This window comes from Bufo gargarizans, chromosome 5 (assembly GCF_014858855.1).
Source record: "Bufo gargarizans isolate SCDJY-AF-19 chromosome 5, ASM1485885v1, whole genome shotgun sequence".
Lineage (NCBI taxonomy): Eukaryota > Metazoa > Chordata > Amphibia > Anura > Bufonidae > Bufo > Bufo gargarizans.
In genome coordinates this window covers 492,998,172-493,025,505 of record NC_058084.1, presented here as the reverse complement: position 1 = coordinate 493,025,505, position 27,334 = coordinate 492,998,172, and the positions used below count along the sequence as shown (strand labels likewise).

The window sequence follows — 27,334 nt, the reverse complement described above, 5'->3', positions numbered from 1 at the left end:
GACCGTATACGGACCGCAAAAAACGGCCCGCAAAACGGAAAAAAAAAACGGTCGTGTGAAAGAGGCCTTAGACTCAACCTCCTACAGATGTAAACCAATGTGAACTTGACTGGCTTGATGCATTAACACAACAAAATCATATTACAGTAATACAACAAATTGTGTTAAAGTGACCACCCTGGTGCTGCACATGGTCATATAGCAGAGGAGATGTTCTTTAGAAGTATTTGCTAGAGGAACATGCAGTAACTTAATTGAATATATGAACTAATTAAAGAAATATGGGATGTTGCAAACTGTTTTGTAAGGTTTCTTAAATATTGAATGAAATACTAATAAATTGTCTGATTCATTACCTGGAATGGCAGAGAACTGTTTACGTAGAGTATTTTCTTTAACCAACGGGTTCCTTTATTTCCAAACGATTGCCACAGTAATTGGCCTCTAGTGTTCCTAATGGTCCTTTTATAGACTGCCAAGGAATAAATTTGCCTTCCAAACATGTGGTAATGGAAGCGGAAAATACAAGATTTATTCTCGTTATTAACTGTAGCATCTATTTCAGGGCTTAGTAGAATGGCTTGATTTCGGTACAGCTGAGGTTCTGATGTCTCAATGTAGAGGTAATGCCCTTTGGCTGTTCCCAGGGTATGGTCTTTCATGGGTCCTGTGTCAGTAGTTGGTGTCTGGCCTTGATGTCTAGTCCAATCAAAGTCATCAGTATCAGTGTCTTGCGTCCAGTTACATAATCCTTCTTCGAAGTTGCACTGTAATTCCGAAGCTGCAATAAATCATAGGAATAATGTTTTATAGAATACAGATATCCTGACTATAGATATTCCACTTATTCTACGTGCTTGTCCATACCGTAAATGATCTCATCTCTGTAAATCATCAGTAACAATACAGCTTACTAGAGCTTGTAGGTAGGCTTCATTCAGTTAAGGATTATTGTTGTACATTGATATGATTGATGTTGGATGATAGAGAAAATGTAATCTATTATCTAGTTAAGACAGCCTACAGTATCTCTATATGTTTTGCAATAGCAAACAAATGCATGTAATATATGGAAGTCCCCTGTCCACTAGCTAGTGACAATCTCCCAGTTGCAGCTCTCCACTTCCTTTTTGTTGACTGGCATGTCTTGGTGAGGTTGGTCCGTGTTGATGCCTGCTGATTAAATTATATCCTACTCTTCCTATAGTTTCTGACTTTCGATCCTGACCATGGTTCTGTTACTAGATTCTGTTTTTGTCTCGCTCCTTGAACTTGTTCCTGTTTTAATACTTCTGACTCTGGCTTGTTGTATCCTGACTGCTCTTCTGGTGACAACCATTGGATCTGTTTCTGACTATTGCCTTGCACTTGGTGACTATTCTGGGGAATTCAACTTTGAAAGTCCATACCTCCTTGCAGGGTTAAAGAGTGAAGAATTGAAAGATTCCTTAGACTCCACACTCGAGTTTAACAAGTGCCAAACCGATTACAGCTTAGAGGCTCCAAATCTCCTATGACAGACATAACAACTACATAGAATGGCTTTCCCTCAGTAGGATCCAGATCATTGTGCGTTACATGGATGGCCCATTGATTTAACCTCAGATCTTCATTTTATAAAAGGGAGGACCTGAACTCTTCCCAAATCAAATGGAGCATTCATAAGTACGTGTACATTCTCTTATTTGGTGAAGAAATGCTTAAAAGTGTTCCCATTTAATCAGAGGATCGGTGATAAATGTTAGTCCCCCATACCTCCTCTCCAGCATGTCCATTGTGAAAACTATTTGTATGGAGTAGTAATCCAGCATGTGTTTTGTCAATCAATACAACAGTATAGGAGATACAGTATGGAAACAGTGCAGTACCCCAGAGGATTACTGAAAAAGGGTTAACTACTACCAAAAGAGTTTATGTAATGTTGACAAATTAAATGTTGTGATTTGTTGTTTTAAAGTACTTGTCTTTTTATGCATTGCGTAATCCTAACAGCAATGTATGGGCATTATAGTGTTAACTTTAGCACAATTTTTTTGTTGCCATGGTGATGGCCTTGGTCCGCTGCCTGAGTTAAAACTGACAACAAGATGAGGTGGAATACATTCGATTTTCCCCAAATCCTCCATGTGAACATATCCGTTAGACTAAGCTGTTAGGTCACTTTCTGACTGCTGAGGAGATGAGCTGCCGTCTGTTTCCAATGGCAACCAGTAGAATTTTAGAATGTAGAAACAAATGGGGAACACGACAGTAGTCAAAATTGGTGCGAAAACTGCAAAGATGAAAAGTTGCTCAATGTTTTAATGTACATTACAACTATGAAATGTTGAAATCAGAAAATTCACTGTGACAGTATTACATCTCTTGGCTTCCTTCGGGTAAATCGGCAAGGTAGCGTTTCCAACAACCAAGCAAATGCTGAGCTTCCAATGAGAGAACAAAAAGCAAAACCCATATTTGAGGGCTCTTAAGTTATTATGATCATTTCCATGCTTGAAACATGATAGTCAACAGCCGTATAAAGACTTCAAAGACAGAGCTGACATTTTTTTTTTTTATAAATGTACTGGCCATGCTCATATTTATCAAAGGACACATAGAAAATAATTCCAGTTATATAATAGAGGAGAATGATGCAGAAATGTTTCAGGAGGCCAATTTTAAATGTAAAATAAATAGTGCTCCAAATGTACTGAAAGGCAATAATGATATAATTAAAAAAGTCACATTAATATATTCCCTTGCTGCAACCACTTATTGCAGACATTGTCAGATCCGCATAAAATCTACAGCGAAAATGGCAAAGAACTATCTCATGGCCTCACACAAATAAGAACTGACAAGCTGCCTTGGCATCGATTTACCCTTGTGCCGCCAAAGGTTTATGACATGTCCTACCATTATGGCAATGCATTAGCATGTAAAGTATACACATACACACTAAAAATGTCTTTAATTCAGCATTAATGAGACCTTATAGGCGCCAGATTACCAGTATATACTGGGCAGTCATAGAAAAGCTTATTTTTTTGGGCAATCAATAAGGCACTCTAAAATCAAAGTCTAATAACGGGAACTCGAGAATATCAAAAATTCTATTGAATAACCAGAAATATTATTATTATGAATAATAGAATATGAATAGCAAAATAGGGGCACATTTAGTAAGACCGGCATTTTAGATGACGGTCTTAATAAAGCCCTAAGCGGTGGTGGTTCCGCCGAAGTTATGAAGAGGCACCGGCCTGTTCATAACTTTGGCGCATTCAGCGCAAGTTCTAAATGTAAGACAGCTTCCGAGCTGTCTTACATTTAGACCTTTTTCTTGGTCCGAAACAGACGTAGAAAATGGTAAATGCGATGGGCCTGCCGCCCCTTCCCTGCCCACTAATTTAGACCTGGCATGAGCAGGGCGAAGTCGCAGATTGAGGCGCAACTAATACGCTAATTTTTTAGGCATATTTCAGAATGATAAATGACCCCCATAATCTTGATGATAAAATCAAACTCAGTTCAGAAGACATCCAATAACTATCCTCAGTGCCCTAGAGATATGTTACTAAATAAACAGAGCACCCGAAGCCTATAATAGGCATCCACATGTAAAATATACAGTTTTTCTCAGTTTACACAGCAAAATAGGTATTCCAGTTAGGCCTCATGCACATGAGTTTATTTTTTGTCCGCATCTGATCCAGATTTTTTGAGGGTCGGATGCAGACCCAATCACTTCGATGGGACCAGAAAAGATGTGGGGAGCACACTGTGTGCTGTCCGCATCTGCATATCAGTGGCATCCGAAAAAATATACAACCTGTCCTATTCTTGTCCGTATTATGGACAAGGATAGGACTGTTCTCTTAAAGGCAGGACGTTCCGTTCTGCAAAATGCAGAACGCACTCGCCGGAATCCGTGTTTTGCGGATCCACAATTTGCGGGCAGAAAAATAGGCTACGGTCGTGTGCATGAGCCCTTATAAACTATGAACTTTTTGGCAAAAAAAAATGTCAGCTCTAGGTGTTAGCTGAAATTGTATGGGAAATATATTGTAAAATGCAGGACACACAAAAGATATTGCGGACCGCAAAATAGGCTACGGTCGTGTGCATGAGCCCTTATAAAGAGATCTAAGCAATATAACCATCCTGTGAAATGGTGATAACTGCTAGATTAATGGGGGTCCAACTGCGGGAAAACCACACTCTTGCTGTCGCTCCATTTAAAGTCTCTGGAATTAGTGGCGCACCTTCAATGGAGACAGAACATGCAACTGCTACTGGACCAGTGCTGACCTCCTCCTTCTTCTCTTTTCAGTGTGAAAACACTGCATTTCCATACAGTCAGCACTAGGGAGAGCTCAGTACAACCAGATGATTACAGTTTCCATTTAAGGCCATTGTAACTGCATACATTTCTATGCACTGAGCTCCCTCTAATGGTCAGATTGAATGCCATATTTATGAAGCATTTGTTCCACTTTACTGACCTAGGATGAAGTGGGTCCAACTAAGGCACTGTCACTCTATGGCACTGACAGAGATGGCTGTGTCAATCACTTTATACTCTTTTCACCACTGTAGGAAAGCGGTTTACATCTAATAGAAAACTATGTACAGTACAGACCAAAAGTTTGGACACACCTTCTCATTCAAAGAGTGAGTGGGAGGGGCACCTCTGCCTTTATGTTCGGCCGGCGCCCCTCCCACCTTGCATGTCGCTCTGTGTTTTTCCCTCCCACCCGCCCTTTCTCTCGTCACTCATGGAGGGGATGCCCTCTTTCTGGTGTCCCTGCTACGTCGCGGTTGCGGCACAACTCTAACCGCTTAGGTGTTAGGTAGGTTCAGGTGGGGTAGGGTGCATTCTCTCGGTAGCCACGACCACAAGCTACTATTAGGAGAGGAGTATACCGTGAGATTCCTTGGATTTGTGCCTTTGTGCTGCTATTTGTACTACTGACTCAATTCAGTAAAGACAGACTTTATCTATTGTAACCTAGTTTGGTTATTGTCTCCATCATCTGTAGGCCTTTCAACTGCAATCCTGATTTGCACCCTACCAAGCACTCATGTAACATCACAGGCAGTCAGGGGTGGATTGGCCATAGACCTTACAGGGAAATTTCCCGGTGGGCCAATGCCCAGGGGGCCTCCTGAGCCTTCCTTACGACTGGCCAGTGGAAGTTGTTGGGGATGTATTTTGTGTATTTTGTGCTGTAGGTGGCAGTATTTGTGATGGACTATAGTATTTGGCTCTGTTGGGGCGGTATAAAGTGCCACAATATGATATTGCTGGCTCTGCCTTCCATCAATTTGGACCCGACTACAAAACAGGGCCACTTTTAGTATTTTTTAGTATTTAGTATTTTAGTATTTTTTTCCAGGGCCACTTTAAGTTCCCAGTCTGCCCCTGCGGGCAGCACACCTAACACTAGGAGCTCCAATACCAGGATGTGCCCCGAGGGGAAAAAAGGGAGAGCCCTCCTACCACTGCACGGCCCCAGAGATAACCAGAGGGAGAGTTGCCTGTGAACACTACTACCATTCTGAGAGCCACAACTACCACTCCCATCCTCGGCTCCCGTCTCCTGAGCTTGTTGCGTATACAGTACAGACCAAAAGTTTGGACACACCTTCTCATTCAAAGAGTTTTCTTTATTTTCATGACTATGAAAATTGTAGATTCACACTGAAGGCATCAAAACTATGAATTAACACATGTGGAATTATATACATAACAAAAAAGTGTGAAACAACTGAAAATATGTCATATTCTAGGTTCTTCAAAGCAGCCACCTTTTGCTTTGATTACTGCTTTGCACACTCTTGGCATTCTCTTGATGAGCTTCAAGAGATAGTCACCTGAAATGGTTTTTACTTCACAGGTGTGCCCTGTCAGGTTTAATAAGTCGGATTTCTTGCCTTATGGGGTAAATGGGGTTGGGACCATCAGTTGCCTTGTGGAGAAGTCAGGTCGATACACAGCTGATAGTCCTACTGAATAGAATTTGTATTATGGCAAGAAAAAAGCAGCTAAGTAAAGAAAAATGAGTGGCCATCATTACTTTAAGAAATGAAGGTCCCCAAGTGCAGTCACAAAAACCATCAAGCACTACAAAGAAACTGGCTCACATGCGGACCGCCCCAGGAAAGGAAGACCAAGAGTCACCACTGCTGTGGAGGATAAGTTCATCCGAGTCACCAGCCTCAGAAATCGCAGGTTAACAGCAGCTCAGATTAGAGACCAGGTCAATGCCACACAGAGTTCTAGCAGCAGACACATCTCTAGAACAACTGTTAAGAGCAGACTGTGTGAATCAGGCCTTCATGGTAGAATATCTGCTAGGAAACCACTGCTAAGGACAGGCAACAAGCAGAAGAGACTTGTTTGGGCTAAAGAACACAAGGAATGGACATTAGACCAGTGGAAATCAGTGCTTTGGTCTGATGAGTCAAAATTTGAGATCTTTGGTTCCAACCACCGTGTCTTTGTGCGATGCAGAAAAGGTGAACGGATGGACTCTACATGCCTGGTTCCCACCGTGAAGCATGGAGGAGGAGGTGTGATGGTGTGGGGGTGCTTTGCTGGTGACACTGTTGGGGATTTATTCAAAATTGAAGGCATACTGAACCAGCATGGCTACCACAGCATCTTGCAGCAGCATGCTATTCCATCCGGTTTGCGTTTAGTTGGACCATCATTTATTTTTCAACAGGACAATGACCCCAAACACACCTCCAGGCTGTGTAAGGGCTATTTGACTATGAAGGAGAGTGATGGGATGCTGCGCCAGATTACCTGGCCTCCACAGTCACCGGACCTGAACCCAATCGAGATGGTTTGGGGTGAGCTGGACCTCAGAGTGAAGGCAAAAGGGCCAACAAGTGCTAAGCATCTCTGGGAACTCCTTCAAGACTGTTGGAAGACCATTTCAGGTGACTACCTCTTGAAGCTCATCAAGAGAATGCCAAGAGTGTGCAAAGCAGTAATCAAAGCAAAAGGTGGCTACTTTGAAGAACCTAGAATATGACATATTTTCAGTTGTTTCACACTTTTTTGTTATGTATATAATTCTACATGTGTTAATTCATAGTTTTGATGCCTTCAGTGTAAAACCCTTTGAATGAGAAGGTGTGTCCAAACTTTTGGTCTGTACTGTATATTGTACTGTTTTCCTCCACTCCATGATTGGAGTCACCATGATACATTTAGTTGATTGGACATAGTTTGGAAAGACACAGCCTGTAGACCCCAGAGAAAGGATTGTGTGGAGGCACAGATCTGGAAAAGGGTGCAAAAACATTTATGCTGCACTGAAAGTTCCCAAGAGCACAGTGGCCTCCATAATTCTTATATGGAAGAAGTTTGGAACAATCAGTACTCTTTGTAGAGCTGGCTGCCCCACCAAACTAAATACTTAGAGGAGAAGAGCTTTGGTAAGAGAGGTGTGACCCCGAGCCCAGAGGTCTAAAGATCCTATGTGCAGATGGGAGAAACTCCTACAAGGTCAACCATCACTTCAGCACTGCTTTATGGCAGAGAGAAGCCTCCTCAGTAAAAGACACATGAAAAACTGCCTGGAATTTGCAAAAAAAAAGCACATAGAAGACTCTTAGAATGTGAGAAACAAGATTCTGTGGTCTGAAGAAACCAAGAGGCACATTTACTGTATAAAGACAGTTTTTTCGTACACCAGTTTATAGCTGGCAGTGAATCAACAAAGTTATATAGAGGCAAAAGAGAGATATAAGAAAAACTAATTGGAATATATTTCCCAGAAACCTAAAGGTATGCAAATTATCTTTCAATTATGAAAAAACACTGATTGAACAGTTTGAGGCTACCACTAGTGATGGACGAACATCTGCCGGGATGGTTCCCGAAATCAAATGTTCGTGAACCGCAAGTTTGCGGCGGGTCCCATTCATTTTAATGGCAGGCAAACCTGCAAAACCCATTAGAATATACATAAAGATAAAACATAACCTTTAATAATGTTACTATGAGGGTCCATTCACGTGTCCGTAAGTGTTTTAAGGATCCGCAAAACACGGACACTGTCAATGTGCATTCTGCAATTTGTGGACTGCACATCGCTGGCACTATAATAGAAAATGCCTAATCTTGTCTGCAATTGCGGACAAGAATAGGACATGTTCTATTTTTTTGCAGAAACGGAAGCACGGATGCGGAAGTGCGGATCCGCAAATGCGGATGCAGACAGCACATTCCGGCCCCATTGAAAATTAATGGGTCTGCACCCGTTCCGCAATTTTGCGGACCCATTTTGTGGACGTGTGAATGGAAAAGATATCCCTGAAAATGAAAATAAATTTAATTATTAAAGTTAAGCAAAAAGCATAGATGTGGTAGGCAATAACAAGTACTCGGCGGCACCAAATCAGAAACCATATGTCCTACCACAATCCGGGGGGTTCCAGTGCACGTCCATGAATCCCGGAGGGCAAGCACTATATAAATCTATGTTTTTCTGACTCATTATAAAAGTATATTATAAGTATATCGCACCCCTCTGTGTATCACACCTATCGATAGCACACCTATACCAGTCCTTAAAAGGACTTTTGTGGCCCTATTAGCTAGTGTTTGTTGTGCCTAACAGCCTTTCCCTGCTCCACACAGCAACCTTTCCCTACACTGGCAAAACACTGAATGTAAAATGGCAGCCAGATCAGGTTGGCTGTCCTGTACCACCTGATGGATGTGTCATGGGTCAAAGTTCTTCACAATGTAAAAGAATATGGCGGGCGCGAATATCTCCATATGTTCGCATGTTCGGCGAATCGCGAACACGCAAAGTTCGCAGCAAAACGACCGCAAGGCCATCTCTAGCTACCACCAGGGGAAAATCGAGTCTACCACTAGGGGAAGATCTTATTATGAAAAATCACTGATTGAACAGTTCAAGGCTACCCCAGAGGAAAATCTTTTAATAGAACAGCACAAACAGTTCAAGGCTACCACCAAAGAAAAATCTTATTATGAAAAAAAAGCCAGATTGAAAAGTTCAAGGATACCACCAGGGGAAAGTCTGATGGTAGCCTTGAACTGTTCAATCAGCACTTTTTCATAAGTGTTATGCCCTGGTGGTAGCCTTGAACTTTTTGGCAAACAAAAATGTCAGCTCTAGATGTTAGCTTAAATTGTATTGGACATATAAAATGCAGGACACACAAGAGAGTTTTTGCTAAAAATGTGGCTTTTTTGGGTCTATGGCATTTCGGCATTTTGACATCTTCTTTATAAGGACAAAATGGGCAGACAAAATTTGTGGTTCACACAGTCATGTCGACATATCTGCTGTTAAAAAAAAATGCCATAAAAACCCCATGTGGTATGGAAGAAATTCATGGCTTTCTATGGCTTTTTTTAATGGTAAAAAATGCCAGTGCAAATTCACGTTTAACGTGGCCCTAAAGGGGGTTGTTCTACAACAAACACTTATGCTTTAACCACACAAATAGGGGATACGTTTTGATAGGAGTGGGTTCAACTACTGGGGCCAGTGCCCATCACCAGAATGGGGGACCTGCATTCCCCGGCTTAAATAAAGTGGTGATCACAAATGTGCACTGATGCTTCATTCAGCTCTATGGGGTTGTCCCAGCAGTCAGTCCCCCCACCAATCAGACACATACCCCTTATGCTGTGGAGCTTCATTTCAATAAATTATTTAAAATGACTAAACAGAAGAAAAGATAAGATGGCACTTACTGCAATTCATCTCATCCGATCCATCTCCACAGTCGTCAATGAGATCACACAGCAGTAAATTGCTTATACAAGCCTTAGTATCTTTACACCAGAAGCGGTCAGGTTCTCTACAGCTTGGGTCAGCAGTAGGAAGAGAACAGTTTTCGAACACAATATCATCAAAGGCTGAGACACCTTCATAGTAGCCCACGTTGTGTTTATTCACTGACAATTGGAAAGGATGGGACAAGCGATCAAGCTGAATGAATCCCTTTAACCACTGGTTCCCTTGGCTGAAGTAAGTGCTCCAGAGCACAGTGGGCACACGCTCATTATCTACATGTAAAAGGATCTCTGCCATTCCCACTGAGGATCCATAGTTGTAATACCTGAAAATAAAATGCAAAATAAAGTTTAATTGTAAGTTCAATTGGTTTATCTATACTGAGATACTGAGATGAAGGTACTGGACAATGAGTTGAGGTCCATTGAACGGAACTAGGGATGAGCAAATTAATTCTTACAAATCCATTCGCTCATCTGAATGAATTCTCTGCCTGTGAGGGACTGATCCTCTACAGAAGATTCCCCACTCTGCCGACAGATTAACATGAAGCTAAACCAAAATCCAGCCGGCACTCGACTTGGCGTTCACGTTGCAGCGGGAAGGAGCTGCCTCCACGTGGAATGTCTGAAGAAATCCCAGCAAACGTGTCTTGCTTATAAGTATATACTTTTATTTCATCATCATAAAGTATATGATAGACGCGTTTCGGCACACAGCCTTTCTCAGTCCCTGGACTAGTATCATATACTTTATGATGATGAAATAAAAGTATATACTTATAAGCAAGACACGGCTGTTGGGATTTCTTCAGACAGAGGGCTGATAATCTGCATGCAAATACGGATCAGCTATTGCGCATGCTCCTCTTAAATTCCTTTAGTGGGGCAAATCTGGATTCATACACAGATCATCTGCACATGCGGCACTACTCACAGTAAAGGCGCATATGGTCTTGCAACATGCGCGGTGCTATAATCAAGCGGCAGAGGGAGCATCCAGAGCTGTGGGGACGCTTCCTCACAAGTGTTAAAATTGTACAGATGAGCAAATCAATTCATACAAATTGATTCGTTTATCCCTAGACCAGTGGTGGGCAAACTTTTTTGTTAACTGAGCCAAATATCGCCAAAACCACGATTTAATTTTTTTTCGAGAGCCACATTTTTAAAACCTAAAATATTGCGTCAACAGTACCAGTGAGGACTATTAGGGCTCATGTACACGACCGTGTGCCCGCCGTTGTCATATTGCAGGCCGAATACGGCGGGTCCACAATACACGGGCACTGGCCGTGTGCAGCCCGCATCAAGGACCCATTCACTTCAATGGGTCCAGGATCCGGGATATGAGTGCTACAGAGTGCTTCCGTGGTGCTTCTGGCTGTGCCTCCACACCGCAAAAAAGTAGCGCATGCACTACTTTTTTGTGTGCAGCCCGCATCATGGACCCATTCACTTCAGCATGCGCTACTTTTTTGCGGTGCGGGCACAGGCACGGCGCCCTTATATTCATGTGCATGAGCCTAGAGTGTGCTTTTACATACTTTTATATGTACTTTCTTTTATTTGGATCTTGATTATTATTTCAGTTTATCTTTATCATTTTTTACTTTTATTAAACTTGTCTGCAGATGTGGATGTAATGTGGATGACGCACTTATGGGGGATATCTGTGGATGACGCACTTATGGGGGATATCTGTGGATGACGCACCTATGGGGGATATCTGTGGATGACGCACCTATGGGGGATATCTGTGGATGACGCACTTATGGGGATATCTGTGGAGGGCACTTATGGGGGATATCTGTGGAGGGCACTTATGGGGGATATCTGTGGAGGGCACTTATGGGGGATATCTGTGGAGGGCACTTATGGGGGATATCTGTAGAGGGCACTTATGGGGGATATCTGTGTATGACACATATATAGCATAAGATCCCCCATCAGTGCCCTCCACAGATATCCCCCATAAGTGCCCTCCACAGATATCCCCCATAAGTGCCCTCCACAGATATCCCCCATAAGTGCCCTCCACAGATATCCCCCATAAGTGCCTTCTAGTAAGTAAAGTAATGTATTAGTGGGGGGAACGGAGGAGGCAGGGACACTTGCGACGGGGCCGGTGCAGTGCCCGGCGCTGTGCACACACCGGGGTCAGCTCCTACCTTTCTGCTGCAGGACATTTCGCTCCTCCTGAGCGGCGGCCTCTTCACCACTCCTCACATGGCCGGCAGTGGGCAGCCGAACTAGAGCACCGCTGGCCGCCCTTCTGCTGTTGTGCGCAGCGTGACATCTCTCCCTCCGTCATGCGCCTCCTGCCCCGCCTGCCTGCTTCATTCATAAAGTGGAAGGAGCAGACAGACGGGGCAGGAGATGCATGACGGACATTTTGCAAGCAGCTTGAGTGGCGCAATATGGCTGCGCGACCGCCCACCCGCCAGCCCGCACCAAAGAGCCGCTTGTGGCTCGCGAGCCGCACTTTGCCGACCACTGCCCTAGACTAAAGCAACATCCATATACAAACTACAAAAAATGGCGTGGTGTCAAAAGGCAGGAAGTACTAAACCCCATATGCTCATGGTATTGGCCATACAGCACAGGTAGGTTAGCATTAGGTTCCGAGCTACTTGAGAAACCTTGGCGCGGTGCTCGGGCTCAGATATGTCTTTCATATAAGGATATATTGGCTAAATTCTAAATTTTAACACCAGTTTGAGGGTTTAGTCAGACTTCTTTGTTTGCCTCCACAGTAGTGAACCTTCCTTATTAATGTTTATTTCACAAACCAACATCCAACCAAAGCCATCATTTACCTGGTACCCAGGCATGATTGTCACAAGTTATCCCCACGTCTTATTAGGTACAACTGAAGAGTAATATGATCCTACTGACTGCTAAGGTGCCCATGCATTTTAGTGGTTGTTAAGAAAATAAAATGGTACTAAAACAATGTTAATAAGAGTAAGCACCTTTAACCACCTCCGGACCGCATAACGCACATGTGCGTTCCGGAGGTGGCAGGCTGGCGCACAGTCACGCATATACGCGTCATCTCGCGATACGCGAGATTTCCTGTGAACGCGCGCACACAGGCGCGCGCGCTCACAGGAACGGAAGGTAAGTGAGTGGATCTCCAGCATGCCAGCGGCGATCGTTCGCTGGCAGGCTGGAGATCCGAATTTTTTAACCCCTAACAGGTATATTAGACGCTGTTTTCATAACAGCGTCTAATATACCTCCTACCTGGTCCTCTGGTGGTCCCTTTTGTTAGGATCGACCACCAGAGGACTCAGGTAGGTCAGTACAGTCGCACCAAACACCACACTACACTACACCCCCCCCCCGTCACTTATTAACCCCTTATAAACCCCTGATCACCCATGATCACCCCATATAAACTCCCTGATCACCCCCCTGTCATTGATCACCGCCCTGTCATTGATCACCCCCCTGTCAGGCTCCGTTCAGACGTCCGTATGATTTTTACGGATCCACGGATACATGGATCGGATCCGCAAAACGCATACGGACGTCTAAATGGAGCCTTACAGGGGGGGTGATCCGTGACAGGGGGGTGATCACCCTGATCACCCCCTGTCATTGATAACCCCCCTGTAAGGCTCCATTCAGACGTCCGCATGTTTTTTGTGGATCCGATCCATGTATCCATGGATCCGTAAAAAATCATGCGGATGTCTGAATGGAGCCTTACAGGGGGGGTGATCCGTGACAGGGGGGTGATCACCCTGATCACCCCCTGTCATTGATAACCCCCCTGTAAGGCTCCATTCAGACGTCCGCATGTTTTTTGTGGATCCGATCCATGTATCCATGGATCCGTAAAAAATCATGCGGATGTCTGAATGGCGCCTTACAGGGGGGGTGATCCGTGACAGGGGGGTGATCACCCTGATCACCCCCTGTCATTGATAACCCCCCTGTAAGGCTCCATTCAGACGTCCGCATGTTTTTTGTGGATCCGATCCATGTATCCATGGATCCGTAAAAAATCATGCGGACGTCTGAATGGAGCCTTACAGGGGGGGTGATCAATGACAGGGGGGTGATCTGGGAGTCTATATGGGTGATTACCCCCCTGTCATTGATCACCCCCCTGTCATTGATCACCCCCCCTGTCATTGATCACCCCCCCCTGTAAGGCTCCATTCAGACATTTTTTTTGGCACAAGTTAGCGGAAATTTTTTTTTTGTTTTTGTTTTTTCTTACTAAGTCTCATATTCCACTAACTTGTGTCAAAAAATAAAATCTCACATGGACTCACCATACCCCTCACGGAATCCAAATGCGTAAACATTTTTAGACATTTATATTCCAGACTTCTTCTCACGCTTTAGGGCCCCTAAAAAGCCAGGGCAGTATAAATACCCCACATGTGACCCCATTTCGGAAAGAAGACACCCCAAGGTATTCGCTGAGGGGCATATTGAGTCCATGAAAGATTGAAATTTTTGTCCTAAGTTAGCGGAAAGTGAGACTTTGTGAGAAAAAAAACAAAAAAATCAATTTCCGCTAACATATGCAAAAAATAAAAAATTTCTAGGAACTCGCGAGGCCCCTCATTGAATACCTTGGGGTGTCTTCTTTCCAAATTGGGGTCACATGTGGGGTATTTATACTGCCCAGGCTTTTTAGGGGCCCGAAAGTGTGAGAAGAAGTCTGGGATCCAAATGTCTAAAAATGCCCTCCTAAAAGGAATTTGGGCCCCTTTGCGCATCTAGGCTGCAAAAAAGTGTCACACATGTGGTATCACCGTACTCAGGAGAAGTTGGGGAATGTGTTTTGGGGTGTCATTTTACATATACCCATGCTGGGTGAGAAAAATATCTTGGTCAAATGCCAACTTTGTATAAAAAAATGGGAAAAGTTGTCTTTTGCCAAGATATTTCTATCACCCAGCATGGGTATATGTAAAATGACACCCCAAAACACATTCCCCAACTTCTCCTGAGTACGGCGATACCAGATGTGTCACACTTTTTTGCAGCCAAGGTGGGCAAAGGGGCACATATTCCAAAGTGCACCTTTCAGATTTCACAGGCCATTTTTTACAGATTTTGATTGCAAGGTACTTCTTACACATTTGGGCCCCTAAATTGCCAGGGCAGTATAACTACGCCACAAGTGACCCCATTTTGGAAAGAAGACACCCCAAGGTATTCCGTGGGGGGCATGGCGAGTTCCTAGAATGTTTTATTTTTTGTCACAAGTTAGCGGAAAATGATGATTTTTCTTTTTTTTTCTTTTTTCCTTACAAAGTCTCATATTCCACTAACTTGCGACAAAAAAAAAAAAATTCTAGGAACTCGCCATGCCCCTCACAGAATACCTTGGGGTGTCTTCTTTCCAAAATGGGGTCACTTGTGGCGTAGTTATACTGCCCTGGCAATTTAGGGGCCCAAATGTGTGAGAAGAACTTTGCAATCAAAATGTGTAAAAAATGACCGGTGAAATCCGAAAGGTGCACTTTGGAATATGTGCCCCTTTGCCCACCTTGGCATCAAAAAAGTGTCACACATGTGGTATCGCCGTACTCAGGAGAAGTTGGGGAATGTGTTTTGGGGTGTCATTTTACATATACCCATGCTGGGTGAGAAAAATATCTTGGTCAAATGCCAACTTTGTATAAAAAAATGGGAAAAGTTGTCTTTTGCCAAGATATTTCTCTCATCCAGCATGGGTATATGTAAAATGACACCCCAAAACACATTCCCCAACTTCTCCTGAGTACGGCGATACCAGATGTGTCACACTTTTTTGCTGCCAAGGTGGGCAAAGGGGCACATATTCCAAAGTGCACCTTTCAGATTTTGCAGGCCATTTTTTACAGATTTTGATTGCAAAGTTCTTCTCACACATTTGGGCCCCTAAATTGCCAGGGCAGTATAACTACGCCACAAGTGACCCCATTTTGGAAAGAAGACACCCCAAGGTATTCCGTGAGGGGCATGGCGAGTTCCTAGAATTTTTTATTTTTTGTCGCAAGTTAGTGAAATATGAGACTTTGTAAGGAAAAAAGAGAAAAAAATAAAAATCATCATTTTCCGCTAACTTGTGACAAAAAATAAAAAATTCTAGGAACTCGCCATGCCCCATGTAGTGTAAGTGTAAAAAGTGCTCTGGTCATGAAGGGGGTTTCACCTAGCGGGGCTGAAGTGGTTAAAGGGATTGTACAAGGTTAGACTACAGGCCGAGGAGAGTACTGTTTCTCCTTGTGGAGACCAGCACCTGACATAAAAGACATGCAATGCTCCCTGAGAAAAACATTATGCATATTGGCTGGAAACAGCTGCCCCTTAAAGGTGCTCTCCTGTTTTGCTATATTGATGACTAAGGATGGAAGTATTGAAAAATTCAATTAGGCTGTTTCGATTTTGGACATATGGACTTTGATTTGCTCAACACTATTGATAACCTATCCTCATTTTAGGTCATCAATATCATATCGGCGGAGGCCCGAATGCCTACGCCCACTCCAATCAGCTATTGGAAGAGAATGCAGTACTCATACAAGCGCAGTGTTTTTTTCTCTCTTTATCTGCTCGCCATTGACACTGTAGTAGTGAGCAGGTGTAATTACAGCTCCTATTCAAGGGGAGAACCCCTTTAAGGGCTCTTTCAGACAGGCGATGGTAAACTTGCCCAGGGGGTTTATACTGTTGAGTATAACATCTTTTAACGCCTTCCCTGTCTTTAAAAAAAAACTTGGACAACCCTTTCAATGTCTAACCCTTTAACAAGCCATGCAACATGACCAAGGATATTAACCAAACCATCACTTCCTTTAACAAGTGTGCTTTTTTTTTTTTTTGGAGGCTTTGGTTTGGCTAATATCCTTAGTCACATTCAAGTCAAGGTTTGTTAAAGGATCAGACATTGACTTACAGAGCTGATATCCCCTAGAGCAGGGGTGCTCAACCTGGGACCCTCCAGCTGTTGCAAATCTACAACTCCCAGCATGCCCTAATAGCTATAGGCTGTCCAGCATGCTGGAAGTTGTAGTTTGCAACAGGTGGAGGGCCGCAGGTTGAGCATCCCTGCCCTAGAGAGATGGTGGAGTGTTAATTTGCATACAAGATTGGAAAAAAATGGTGGTTTTCTTATAAAACAGTGTCGCAACCGTCCACAGATTGCAGGTAGTATTGCAGCTCAACCCAATTCACTAGAAGTGGAGCTGCAATTCCAGATTCAACCCATGATCAGAGGCAGTGCTGTGCCTGGAAGAAAGTGGTCATGTTTTCCTAATGCTAGACAACCCCTTTAATGTAATTAAACTTTTTGCACATTATCCAGCCTCCCTTGACATGTTTACATAAGTATTCTGCTTATTAAAGTCAATAATGTCATGAAATAATCATGGATCTTTGCTTTTCAGCCCATACACACAGCGTGTAATAAGAGAACATTTTATTAATGCATAAAAGTTAAGAGATAAAAGTGTTCTCACCAGAAGGTCACAGAGCAGCCTTGTCCTGCCTGACTGAACCTCGGACTCCGCAGTTCTGCAGTCTGAGTATAGTTCCTATCCTTCCGCTGAATAAACATGAAATGACCTAATAAATAACAACATAAATAAGTGGAGACATAAAACATGTTATAGCCGCACACATTTAATATCTTTGAACGTTGTGGAGTAATTGATCAGATTCTACAACCTCGTTAATATTTTATCTTGTTTATCCTCGTACATACTTTGAACCAAACCGCAGGAAGTCGAGGCTGGTTTCCAGTTACATTCACAAAGATTTTCAATGCAGAGATTTTTTGCTAAGATTCTGGTTAAATTTGTAAGGGGTTCTCCAGAACTTTAACATTGATGGCCTCTCTCTCAAGGAGTAAATGGACAGGGACCAGAAGAAGATTTCCTCCTCTAGAAGTAAACTAGATCTTGAAAACCATGAGGCAGTGATCCAGAAAATATATTGGATAGCTAATGATACTATACGAAAAATAAAGTATCAGTAGCTGTAACATGAATTCTAAAGATTTGAGAATGAATAAGCTTACGCAGGCTAAGTGAATAAATATATTTACTAAGTGTGATTAAATATACGATAACATAAACAAATCACATACAGAATAATAAAAAGTAAATAAACATCACTAGCCTAAATGGGGTGGAGACGCCGTCGATAATGCTATAACCCATAGCTGTCTACCACATTACAACACATGACCGACACCCCATGGTGTGCAAAATATAGGGCAAGTCATACCTACATCCTACCTAGGATGAAGTCTTCAATAGAGTCCCCTGAGGGAATATGTTTCAAGTTTAAACCTGTTAGCACCTTCTCCAGTGTGCAGCATGCATGTCTCTGAGATCACTCAGGAATGTGGTCTTATCAGCACAATGGGGGATGGGTACTATCTCTAAATAACTTCATTACAAGGGAAACTTATAAACTATTACACAGAGTATTAAACAGAATTAAAGGGAACAGAACCAATCAGTACTTAAAAATACCCTTACAATACAGTAGCTAAAGTATTAAAGAGCTTTTCTAGGCCTTATATATTGATGGCCTTTAGGATAGGTCATCAATATCAGATTGGTGGGAGTCTGACACCCAACACCCCCACCAATCAATTTTTTAAGGCAGCTGGCGTGGCCTGTAACTATACAATAGATTGAAGGCTCCATGCACTATGTAATTTCTCGTGTATTTTCAACACAAAGTTGGCTTCCCATATGGAGCAGTCTTGGGCCAAGATAAGCCATAAATGTTTAAGGTTCATGAGACTCCTTTAAATCATATACAATTTATTACATCTACTTAAAGGAGTTTTCTGGTACTTATGGTCTTTTCTCAATATAGGTCATCAATATCAGATTGGTGGGTGTTCGACACCAGGCAACCCCACCAAGCATCCTTTTCGGACAGTTATTGCCAGAAACTGTACAGTGGATGGAACCGGAAGCAGAAGGCTGTCCCGGAGCACTGCACCTAAGTTATTGTTCTAATGGGAGCTGAGCAGCAATACACTGGGAACTACACAATGGATGGAGTCTTCCTGATCGGTGGGGATGTTGGGTGTCAGAATTCCACCAATACGATATTGATGACCTAAGCCAAGGCCATCAATATCTAAGGCCCAGAAAACCCTTTTAATACTCTACTTTAGCAACTGGTACTTTATTTTTCATAGAGTATCATTAGCTTTCAGTACGTATCTGTAGAATATTATGACTATTTATACAATTTTCCAATATACTTTCTGGATCAATTCCTGATGGTTTTCAAGATCTAGTTTACTTCTAGAGTATGAAAACGTATTCTGGACATGTGATGAAAACTCAGGCGCATAGCTCCCAATAAGACAGAACTCATATAAGCTGTGCACCTACCTGTGTGTCCTTCCCATGACTAGGACAGGGCTTCCATTGGAATTAAACAATAAAGCCTCCCATTGAATGACAGCAAGCAGAGATCTTAAAAACTTGATACAAAAAGTAAAATGTATACAAAAAGTAAAAGCTGAAGTTTTAATTTAATGTCAAGAAGGTTACATTTCAGTCAGTGGAGGAATTTTACCTTGCATTGAATTAGTGGTATGGTCCTGCGGTGGGGCTTGGGAGAGATACTCAGGCGTCAAGCTCCTCGAGGAGCTTCTGACCCAGTCAAAGGAATCAAAGTAACGTATCTCGCGCCAACCACAATCATCGGTTTCAAAGTCACATTTAGCAGCTGAAGAAAGAAAATGACAATAAAATACATAAAATGGATTTAGATCACAGGAACTGGAACCAATAGCAAGCAGACATTTCTTTCATCTACATGACCCCAAACGAATTCATCATGAAACCAGTGCACTGAAGGTTTTCACTGATTAGAGCTCCTAATTCTAGAATTTGCCAATATAAGGACTCATGCACATGTGCATAAACAGATCCATAATGTGCTGGATGTTAGCTACTTAATGGCCATGTCCCTCATGGATTGCACATGAATCTATAAAAAAACAAAAAACAAAAAAAAACTTCCATCTCATGTCGTTATAGATGAACTGACATTGCTTCTAGGTCGATAAATGCTGGATCAGAGCTTTACTGTTTCCATCACTGGATTACATTTTGATTTGAGTGGCCGGTGCAAATGCTTGACCACCGCGCCATTCAAACTTTCCAAGCCATGATCTTGGGGAATGGTAGGGATCCCAGAGGTCCTATCTCTACTATTCTAGCATTTATCACCTATCCGGTGGCTAGGTAATAAATGCTTCTGATCGGAAGACCCCTTTATGCAATGTATGTGTAACCATGAGAAATGTAAAATGATACAGTTGCCATCTGCATACATACAGATATCTGGAGAACCAACCTGCAGAGCTGGAAATCTACTAATTCGGTAACTGCTACTTTGAAGAGGACCCATCAGTTGTCTTAACATCTGAACCATTTTTTTTTAGAACTCTGCATTCTGTTTTCACTTAGTTATTCCACTTGTAAATTTGTGAAAAAGATTTATGACAGGTGTTACCATTCCCTTTTCCAACGCTGCACATTCTGACACTGCTGTCGGAACCGACTGTGTGTGGGTGTAATACCCCCAGACCTGAGGGTACTACACTTGTAAATAGTTTTATATTATAATGTTGTATTTTTTATTGTATGTATTTGGCCATATTTTTCAGTTAAGAATATAGATAACAAGACTTAACGGGGAACAGGGCTAACCAACCTGTCCCTCCCCTCTTGGTGGGGGTTGCTGGACCTACTTCCCGCCAAGATAACAGTTCCCGTCCAGAGACAGAGGGAAGAGGGAGCATATTGCAGAACTCCTGCTCCTGTTACAGATTCTCCTGAGAGAACTACTCAAACCTGCCTCAAGTGAAGTCTTGAGACGTTTGACAGCAGAATGAACTGCTACAACCAGCATTAAAGACACTGCTGCAAGTTGAGGGATTATAGCCAAGACACCCATCATCCAGGATATTACTAGGTCATTACAACCATCCACCCAGCCTCCATAATCCTTACTGGTGCCAGAGATGATTTGGACTTAATGCCTGCTATAACTTAATGTATTGGAAGTTCTAATTTGTACTTAGTAAAAATACTTTGTTACATTTAATTCTGGCCTCATTCTTCAATACTAAATTTCCACAGCATGGAAGCAAAGGCCTGCAGGAGTACACTATGACCCAACACTTCATCCGGGCCACTACCAGTCCCATCCTCTGCAATGGCTCCTTTGCTGCTTGCCGCACATGGACACTACCTATTAACATTGGGCATGATTGCTCAGTTGTCAATTGATTCTTACATTTCCAGGAGGATTAACAGGGGAATGATAGAACACAGATGTTCCAGATTAGTTATTTTATGAGCAATACAAATATTTAACAAAACATACATGTCAGGAGAGTTGCCAGGTCTTCAGCCATACTTTGCTACCACTTATATTGTATAAGTATCAACTGCAATAAAATCTACATCCTAATAATTAGTGGACAAGGAGAAGTAACCTTAGAAAAAAGACATATAATGTTATGGACAATGGTTGGGAAACCACTGTGCCAATCAACAGATCTCGCTTTGGGCTAAACCTACAATAAGGGTGTTATCCTGGCAGTCCACCTGTATTCACTCTTTAACCTCTATACAGGGAGATGGATTTTGCTGCAGGGGAGTTACCAAACCACTACAGGCTGAGGTTAGGCCGAGTTCATGCTAATCTGTGAAACAGTCCAAAGGTCAGGGCAGGTTGCACAGGGTCAGAAACCAGGCAGAAGTCGGTACACAGGCAGACAAACAGATTATAGCATCTTTGTCAGATTTAGCAAGCTAGAAAGACCTATGATAAAGGCACCCTTAAATACCCCCAGAAGTCCAGCCATTGGTTGGTGTAGATTGTTTACAGATGTTCTAGCCCTTTAGGGGCCAGGGATCACTTGCTCTATGGGATACATGAATAGGCCAATCTGAGGCCTGCAGCGTGGGACATAGGATCTCAAAGCTAGGTGAGTGGTATGGTGCCCATGCCCACCCCAGATTGTTGGATATCAGTGGGCACCAAGTGTCACCATGAATTAAAAATTATAAACAGACCATTTGGATGATTACCACATGGAATTACTGAGACTGACTCAGATCAAAATTGTAAAAAATCTAGTGGATTTTAGTCAATCGTGACCGTAAAGACAATGAAGTCAATGAGGACTTTTCCTTATAATGTTTAATATGCATCTTTTAGCACAATGAAGATGAACTGATCCCTCACTTTCTATGAGGCTCAGGCTAATGCCTAAATGCATCGGTTTGGTGCAACCAATTACCTTCAGAAGTCACATAATTAGTGAAATGATGTTCACCTGTGTGCAATCTAAGTGTCACATAATCTGTCATTACATATACACACCTTTTTTGAAAGGCCCCAGAGGCTTCAACACCTAAGCAAGAGGCATAACTAACCAAACACTGCCATGAAGACCAAGGAGCTCTCCAAACAAGTAAGGGATAATGTTGTTGAGAAGTTCTAGTCAGGGTTAGATTATAAAAAAATATCCAAATCTTTGATGATCCCCAGGATCACCATCAAATCTATCATAACCAAATGGGAAGAACATGGCACAACAGCAAACGTGCCAACAGACGGCCTCCCACCAAAACTCACGGACCAGGCAAGGAGGGCATTAATCAGAGAGGCAGCACAGAGACCTAAGGTAACCCTGGAGGAGCTGCAGAGTTCCACAGCAGAGACTGGAGTATCTGTACATAGGACGACAAGAAGCCGTACGCACCATAAAGTTGGGCTTTATGGCAGACTGGCCAGAAGAAAGCCATTACTTTCAGCAAAAAACAAAAAGGCACATTGTAAGTTTGTGAATAGGCATGTGGGAGACTCCCAAAATGTATAGAGTAAGGTGCTCTGGTCTGATGAGGCTAAAATTGAACTTTTCGGCCATCAAAGAAAACGCTATGTCTGGCGCAAACCCAACACATCACATCATCCAAAGAACACCATCCCCACAGTGAAACATAGTGGTGGCAGCATCATGCTGTGGGGATGTTTTTCAGCAGCCGGGACTGGGAAACTAGTCAGAGTTGAGGGAAAGATGTATGGTGCTAAATACAGGGATATTCTTGAGCAAAACCTGTACCACTCTGTGTGATTTGGGGCTAGGACGGAGGTTCACCTTCCAGCAGGACAATGACCCCAAACACACTGCTAAAACAATACTTGAGTGGTTTAAGGGGAAACATGTAAATGTGTTGGAATGGCCGAGTCACAGCCCAGATCTCAATCCAATAGAAAATCTGTGGTCAGACTTAAAGATTGCTGTTCACAAGCACAAACCATCCAACTTGAAGGAGCTGGAGCAGTCTTGCAAGAAGGAATGGGCAAAAATCTGATTGGTAAGATGTGGCAAGCTCATAGAGACTTATCCAAAGAGACTTGGAGCTGTGATTGCCGCAAAAGGTGGCTCTACAAAGTATTGACTTTAGGGGGGTGAATAGTTATCACATTGACTTTTTCTGTTATTTTGTCCTATTTTTTGTTTGCTTCACAATAAAAATAAAAAAAAACATCTTCAAAGTTGTGGGCATGTTCTGTAAATTAAATGATGCAAATCCTCAAACAATCCATGTTAATTCCAGTTGCGAAGCACCAAAACACGAAAAAAGTCAAGGGGGGTGAATAAATTTGCAAGGCACTGTATAACTATGTTTCTCCACTGATTCCAGTTGATCCCTGAGGATCTCAGCACGTGGACACTTTGTGATCTGCTTATCCTTAAGAGACCCTTCTAACAAGTAAGGATTGGCCAAAAAAAACTCATTACTAAAATTATACTAAAAGCAGTAAGTATTTAAAAAAAAAAATAATTACTTACGGCATAAATTTTCATCAATTCCATTTGGGCAGTCCTTTGTAAAATCACAGCGCTTTTTCCATAATATGCACTGACCATCTCCACATGAAAAGTAGCCAAATGGACACCGATGAAATGTTGACCTTATTGGTTTACCTGTAAAGAATGCAAATAGAAGAGTGAACAAGGAGAGTGAAGATATTTTAAAAGGTATTTTACCTTTATTTATCTCTTGAACCTAGTAAGCTGGAGAGCCTTGTGTTTGGAGCTGGTGGTCTCTATGGATCCAAAATAGCAAAGCAAAGGCGCTCTGTCTGCTACTGCATGCCACCCTGTTATGACAACATAAAATTCCTCTAGAAGCTATGGATCTAGTAGAGAATACTATGGCTATAATATGGTTATAGGAGTCTTGGGACTAAGGATGAGTGAATCAATTCTACCAATTCGGTACTTATTCGGATCCTCTAAAAAAGGTTCTGATTCATGCAAAGCCAAATTCTTTGTGATTCATTTCAGGTAAATTTGAGAGAGAGAGAGAGAGAGACCATATTTTGTGGTCTCTCTAATGATAAAGATCACCCCGAAGAGTTACCTCACAAGAGCATTCAAGCAAACAAGACAAATTTCTCTTGAGATAGTCTGGTTCTTTTGTCTTTCTAAAAAGGGAACTACATTTCATGTTTCACTGAGGGAATTCTAAGCTTGGTGGGGTGTTCTAGTTCTGTTGTCTCATTTTCAGTTCAAAGTTACTTTGGAGATCCCTCTCTGGTTCATCTGAAATTAGTCCCAAAATGGTAGAGAGTACCCTTTAGACAATGCATATATATTGTTGAGAAAAACAGGATGGTATACTGGGCTCTCTCTTGTTGATTTTTCAAAAAATTTGGCAAACCTGAAACAAACCAAACCTTGAAAGATTTGCTCATCTCTACTTGGGACTCATCTCCCCTTGTGACTGCAGAGAAGAAAGAGGGTAACGAGCTTTTTGACACTTGAAATCTCCATAATAGTTTTTTCTAATTATGTATGCTCTTGTATCGTGATATAAGGCAAACATTATGGGGGTAATTTACAATCCAGAAATATGCCTATATTTTTCCCAGCTCAAACCAGATCTAAAAAAAAAGGAGCATGGCAGGGGCAAGGGCGGGCAGGCAGACCAGTCTAATTCATAATTTTCTACTCCTGTTTTAGGCATAGAAAATGGTCTAAATTTAAGCCAGCAAGAAAGCTGGCTTACACTTAACCTGGCACTGGATATGCCTCCACATAACTTTGGTGGATCCACCGCCAGCTAAAGGGGCTATTAAGACTGGCATCTAAAATGCCGGTCTTAATAAACAACCACCTATATGTGCATCTAACCTAAAAAGAAGAAGGAACAAGTGTTCTGCCCTGGTGACAGCTTCCCTTTAATTTCATAGCATGGTTTTTCTGAAAAATCATGTCTCTCTCCATTATTCCAGCAGAGTTAAAAATGGGTTGTCTGACCGTTTTTTTCAAATTCTATCTAAAAGTTCCCCCGTTTCAATACTGGTGGACTAGTAGTCCCAGTTAGAACAGAATGATGTCATCCATCCTTCACATGACCACTCACTGGCCTCAGCAGTCACATGCTGTTCATGCGCAAATGGACACTCAGGCCAGTGATTGGTTGAGTGGTCACATGAAAGATGGACGTGATGTCATTGCTTCCGGTCCAATGGGGGCCATATTCACAATGATGGAACGGAAGGACCTTTAGAAAGTGAGTTAAGCTTTTTTTTCTTTCTTTTATAAGACTTTCCACCCTCCGGAGAATTTTTAAAAACTATTGTATAACACCAAGCTGCGAACTTCAGAGAGAAAATAATTCACTACAATATGTCCTTGTTTTACCTGAAAGTGTGTTATAGGTGACACAATCCAGGGACAAACCGATGTCATCAATAGCAACTATGGCCTGAGGTGAGATAAGGAGGGCTTTCAAAATGATCTGAAATGCAGAAGAACATCAGTGTAGCATTCATATTACATACTGTACTACACAAGAAGAACATTATGTACAAGTTATGGCTATGTTCTGATTGGTGTCATGACCTCCATTCATAACTCCATTGAAGACCTGATGCTCTGCAGATCTATCGTACAACAGATCCAAATGACAGGAGACAAACTCCATGGACTTATACTAAGATCCCTTGGGGTTAAGTCAAGGATTCTTTTGTTCTGTTGCCGAAAAAAGTGCTGCATGTTGTACTATTCTTGTCATCAAAATTAATGAAATTATCAAAGTTACCCTGGCAGAGGTGATGGGTGGAAATGTGAACTCAGCCCATCATGAAAATGATAGAGGGTCGGTCATGGTGCAGAAGAAATAATTGGTTGTGACTAGGATGTTCCTGTTCCAGGCCAGGTCAAAAAAACTGTAGTCTCTACATCTTTTCCTACACTGTTGGCAAATGGATGGCCCCTTATGTAGTCAACTTGGGCACGACATCTATGAGGGGTGTTTAGTGCAAACATATAATTTTTTTTCCCCATTTATAGTCTTGTGGATTATATATGTCTGGTATTGCAGCTCAGCCCTATTTAAAGGGGTACAATACCACACACACTCTATGGACAAGAGTCATCCTGTTCCTCAAAGAAAATCAAATCTAACTGTATACAACCTCTTGGTGATACAGTGTGAAGGTGACAATGAGCATTAGATTATTATCAGCCGATTCTGGCAGGACTGGCCAATCATCTAATGTGTATGAGGGCTTCCTGTCTCTCCCTTAGTGGCTGATGTAGGGGAAAAGAAGGGTCCGGTGTGTTGGATGTCAACATGTGTGATCCTTTTGTGAAAAAAAAAAAAAAAGAAGCTATCTGGCATGCATTCTCAACCAGATGTCTGAAGTGTAGAGCCATCTTAAAGGGCATCTGTCAGCAGATTTGTACCTATGCCACTGGCTGACCTGTTACATGTGCGCTTGGCAGCTGAAGACATCTGTGTTGGTCCCATGTTCATATGTGCCCGCATTACTGAGAAAAATTATGTTTTAATATATGCAAATGAACCTCTAAGAGCAACGGGGATGTTGCCATTACACTTAGAGGCTCAACTTTCTCTGCAACTGCTACAACCTTCTCCACTTTGATTGACAGCGTCAGGCGGGATGATGTTTACACTGCCTGGTCCTGTCAATAAAAGTACAGTAGTTAGAGAGAGCTAAGCCTCTAGGTGTAATGACAACACCCCCGTTGCTCCTAGAGACTCATTTGCATATGTGAAAACATAATTTTTCTCAGCAATGCGGGCACATATGAACATGGGACCAACACAGCTGCCAAGTGCACATGTACCAGGTCAGCCAGTGTCATAGGTACAAATCTGATGACAGGGGTTTTCCAGGAACTTCAGCCTCTTCCTTGACATGTGATGTTACCTCCATCGGTCACATGACCTTAGTGCAGCTCAGTCCTATTCAAGTGAATGGGACTAAACTGCAAAACTATGGACAGCCCCTATACAACGCATGGCACTGTGCTTTGTATACTATAAGAAAGACCGTAGTGCTCACCAAGCACTGCGGGCCCCATCAGCAGCTGATAAGCAGGTATGCTGAAAGTTGGCCCCTCACCAATCTGATATTGATGATTTATCCTAAGGTCATCAATGCTTATTTCCTGGAAAACCCTTTTAACTCAGTAAACAAAGCCTGCCGCCCACCCCTCAGAGCAGCAGT

At 42.4% G+C, this 27,334-nt stretch overlaps 1 protein-coding gene across 1 annotated transcript in view; it reads right to left on the bottom strand.

Moving 5' to 3' along the window:
• MALRD1 (MAM and LDL receptor class A domain containing 1) overlaps nt 1-27,334 on the bottom strand; it is a 500,726-nt gene that overhangs the window by 386,294 nt on the left and 87,098 nt on the right. Inside the window, exons 11-16 of the mRNA XM_044295614.1 lie at nt 25,500-25,596; nt 23,640-23,774; nt 19,337-19,489; nt 17,248-17,353; nt 9,734-10,101; nt 357-781 (exon numbers count right to left, since the gene is read on the bottom strand). Coding sequence (XP_044151549.1) covers nt 357-781; nt 9,734-10,101; nt 17,248-17,353; nt 19,337-19,489; nt 23,640-23,774; nt 25,500-25,596 — 1,284 coding nt within the window. The remainder of the gene's footprint in view (nt 1-356; nt 782-9,733; nt 10,102-17,247; nt 17,354-19,336; nt 19,490-23,639; nt 23,775-25,499; nt 25,597-27,334) is intronic.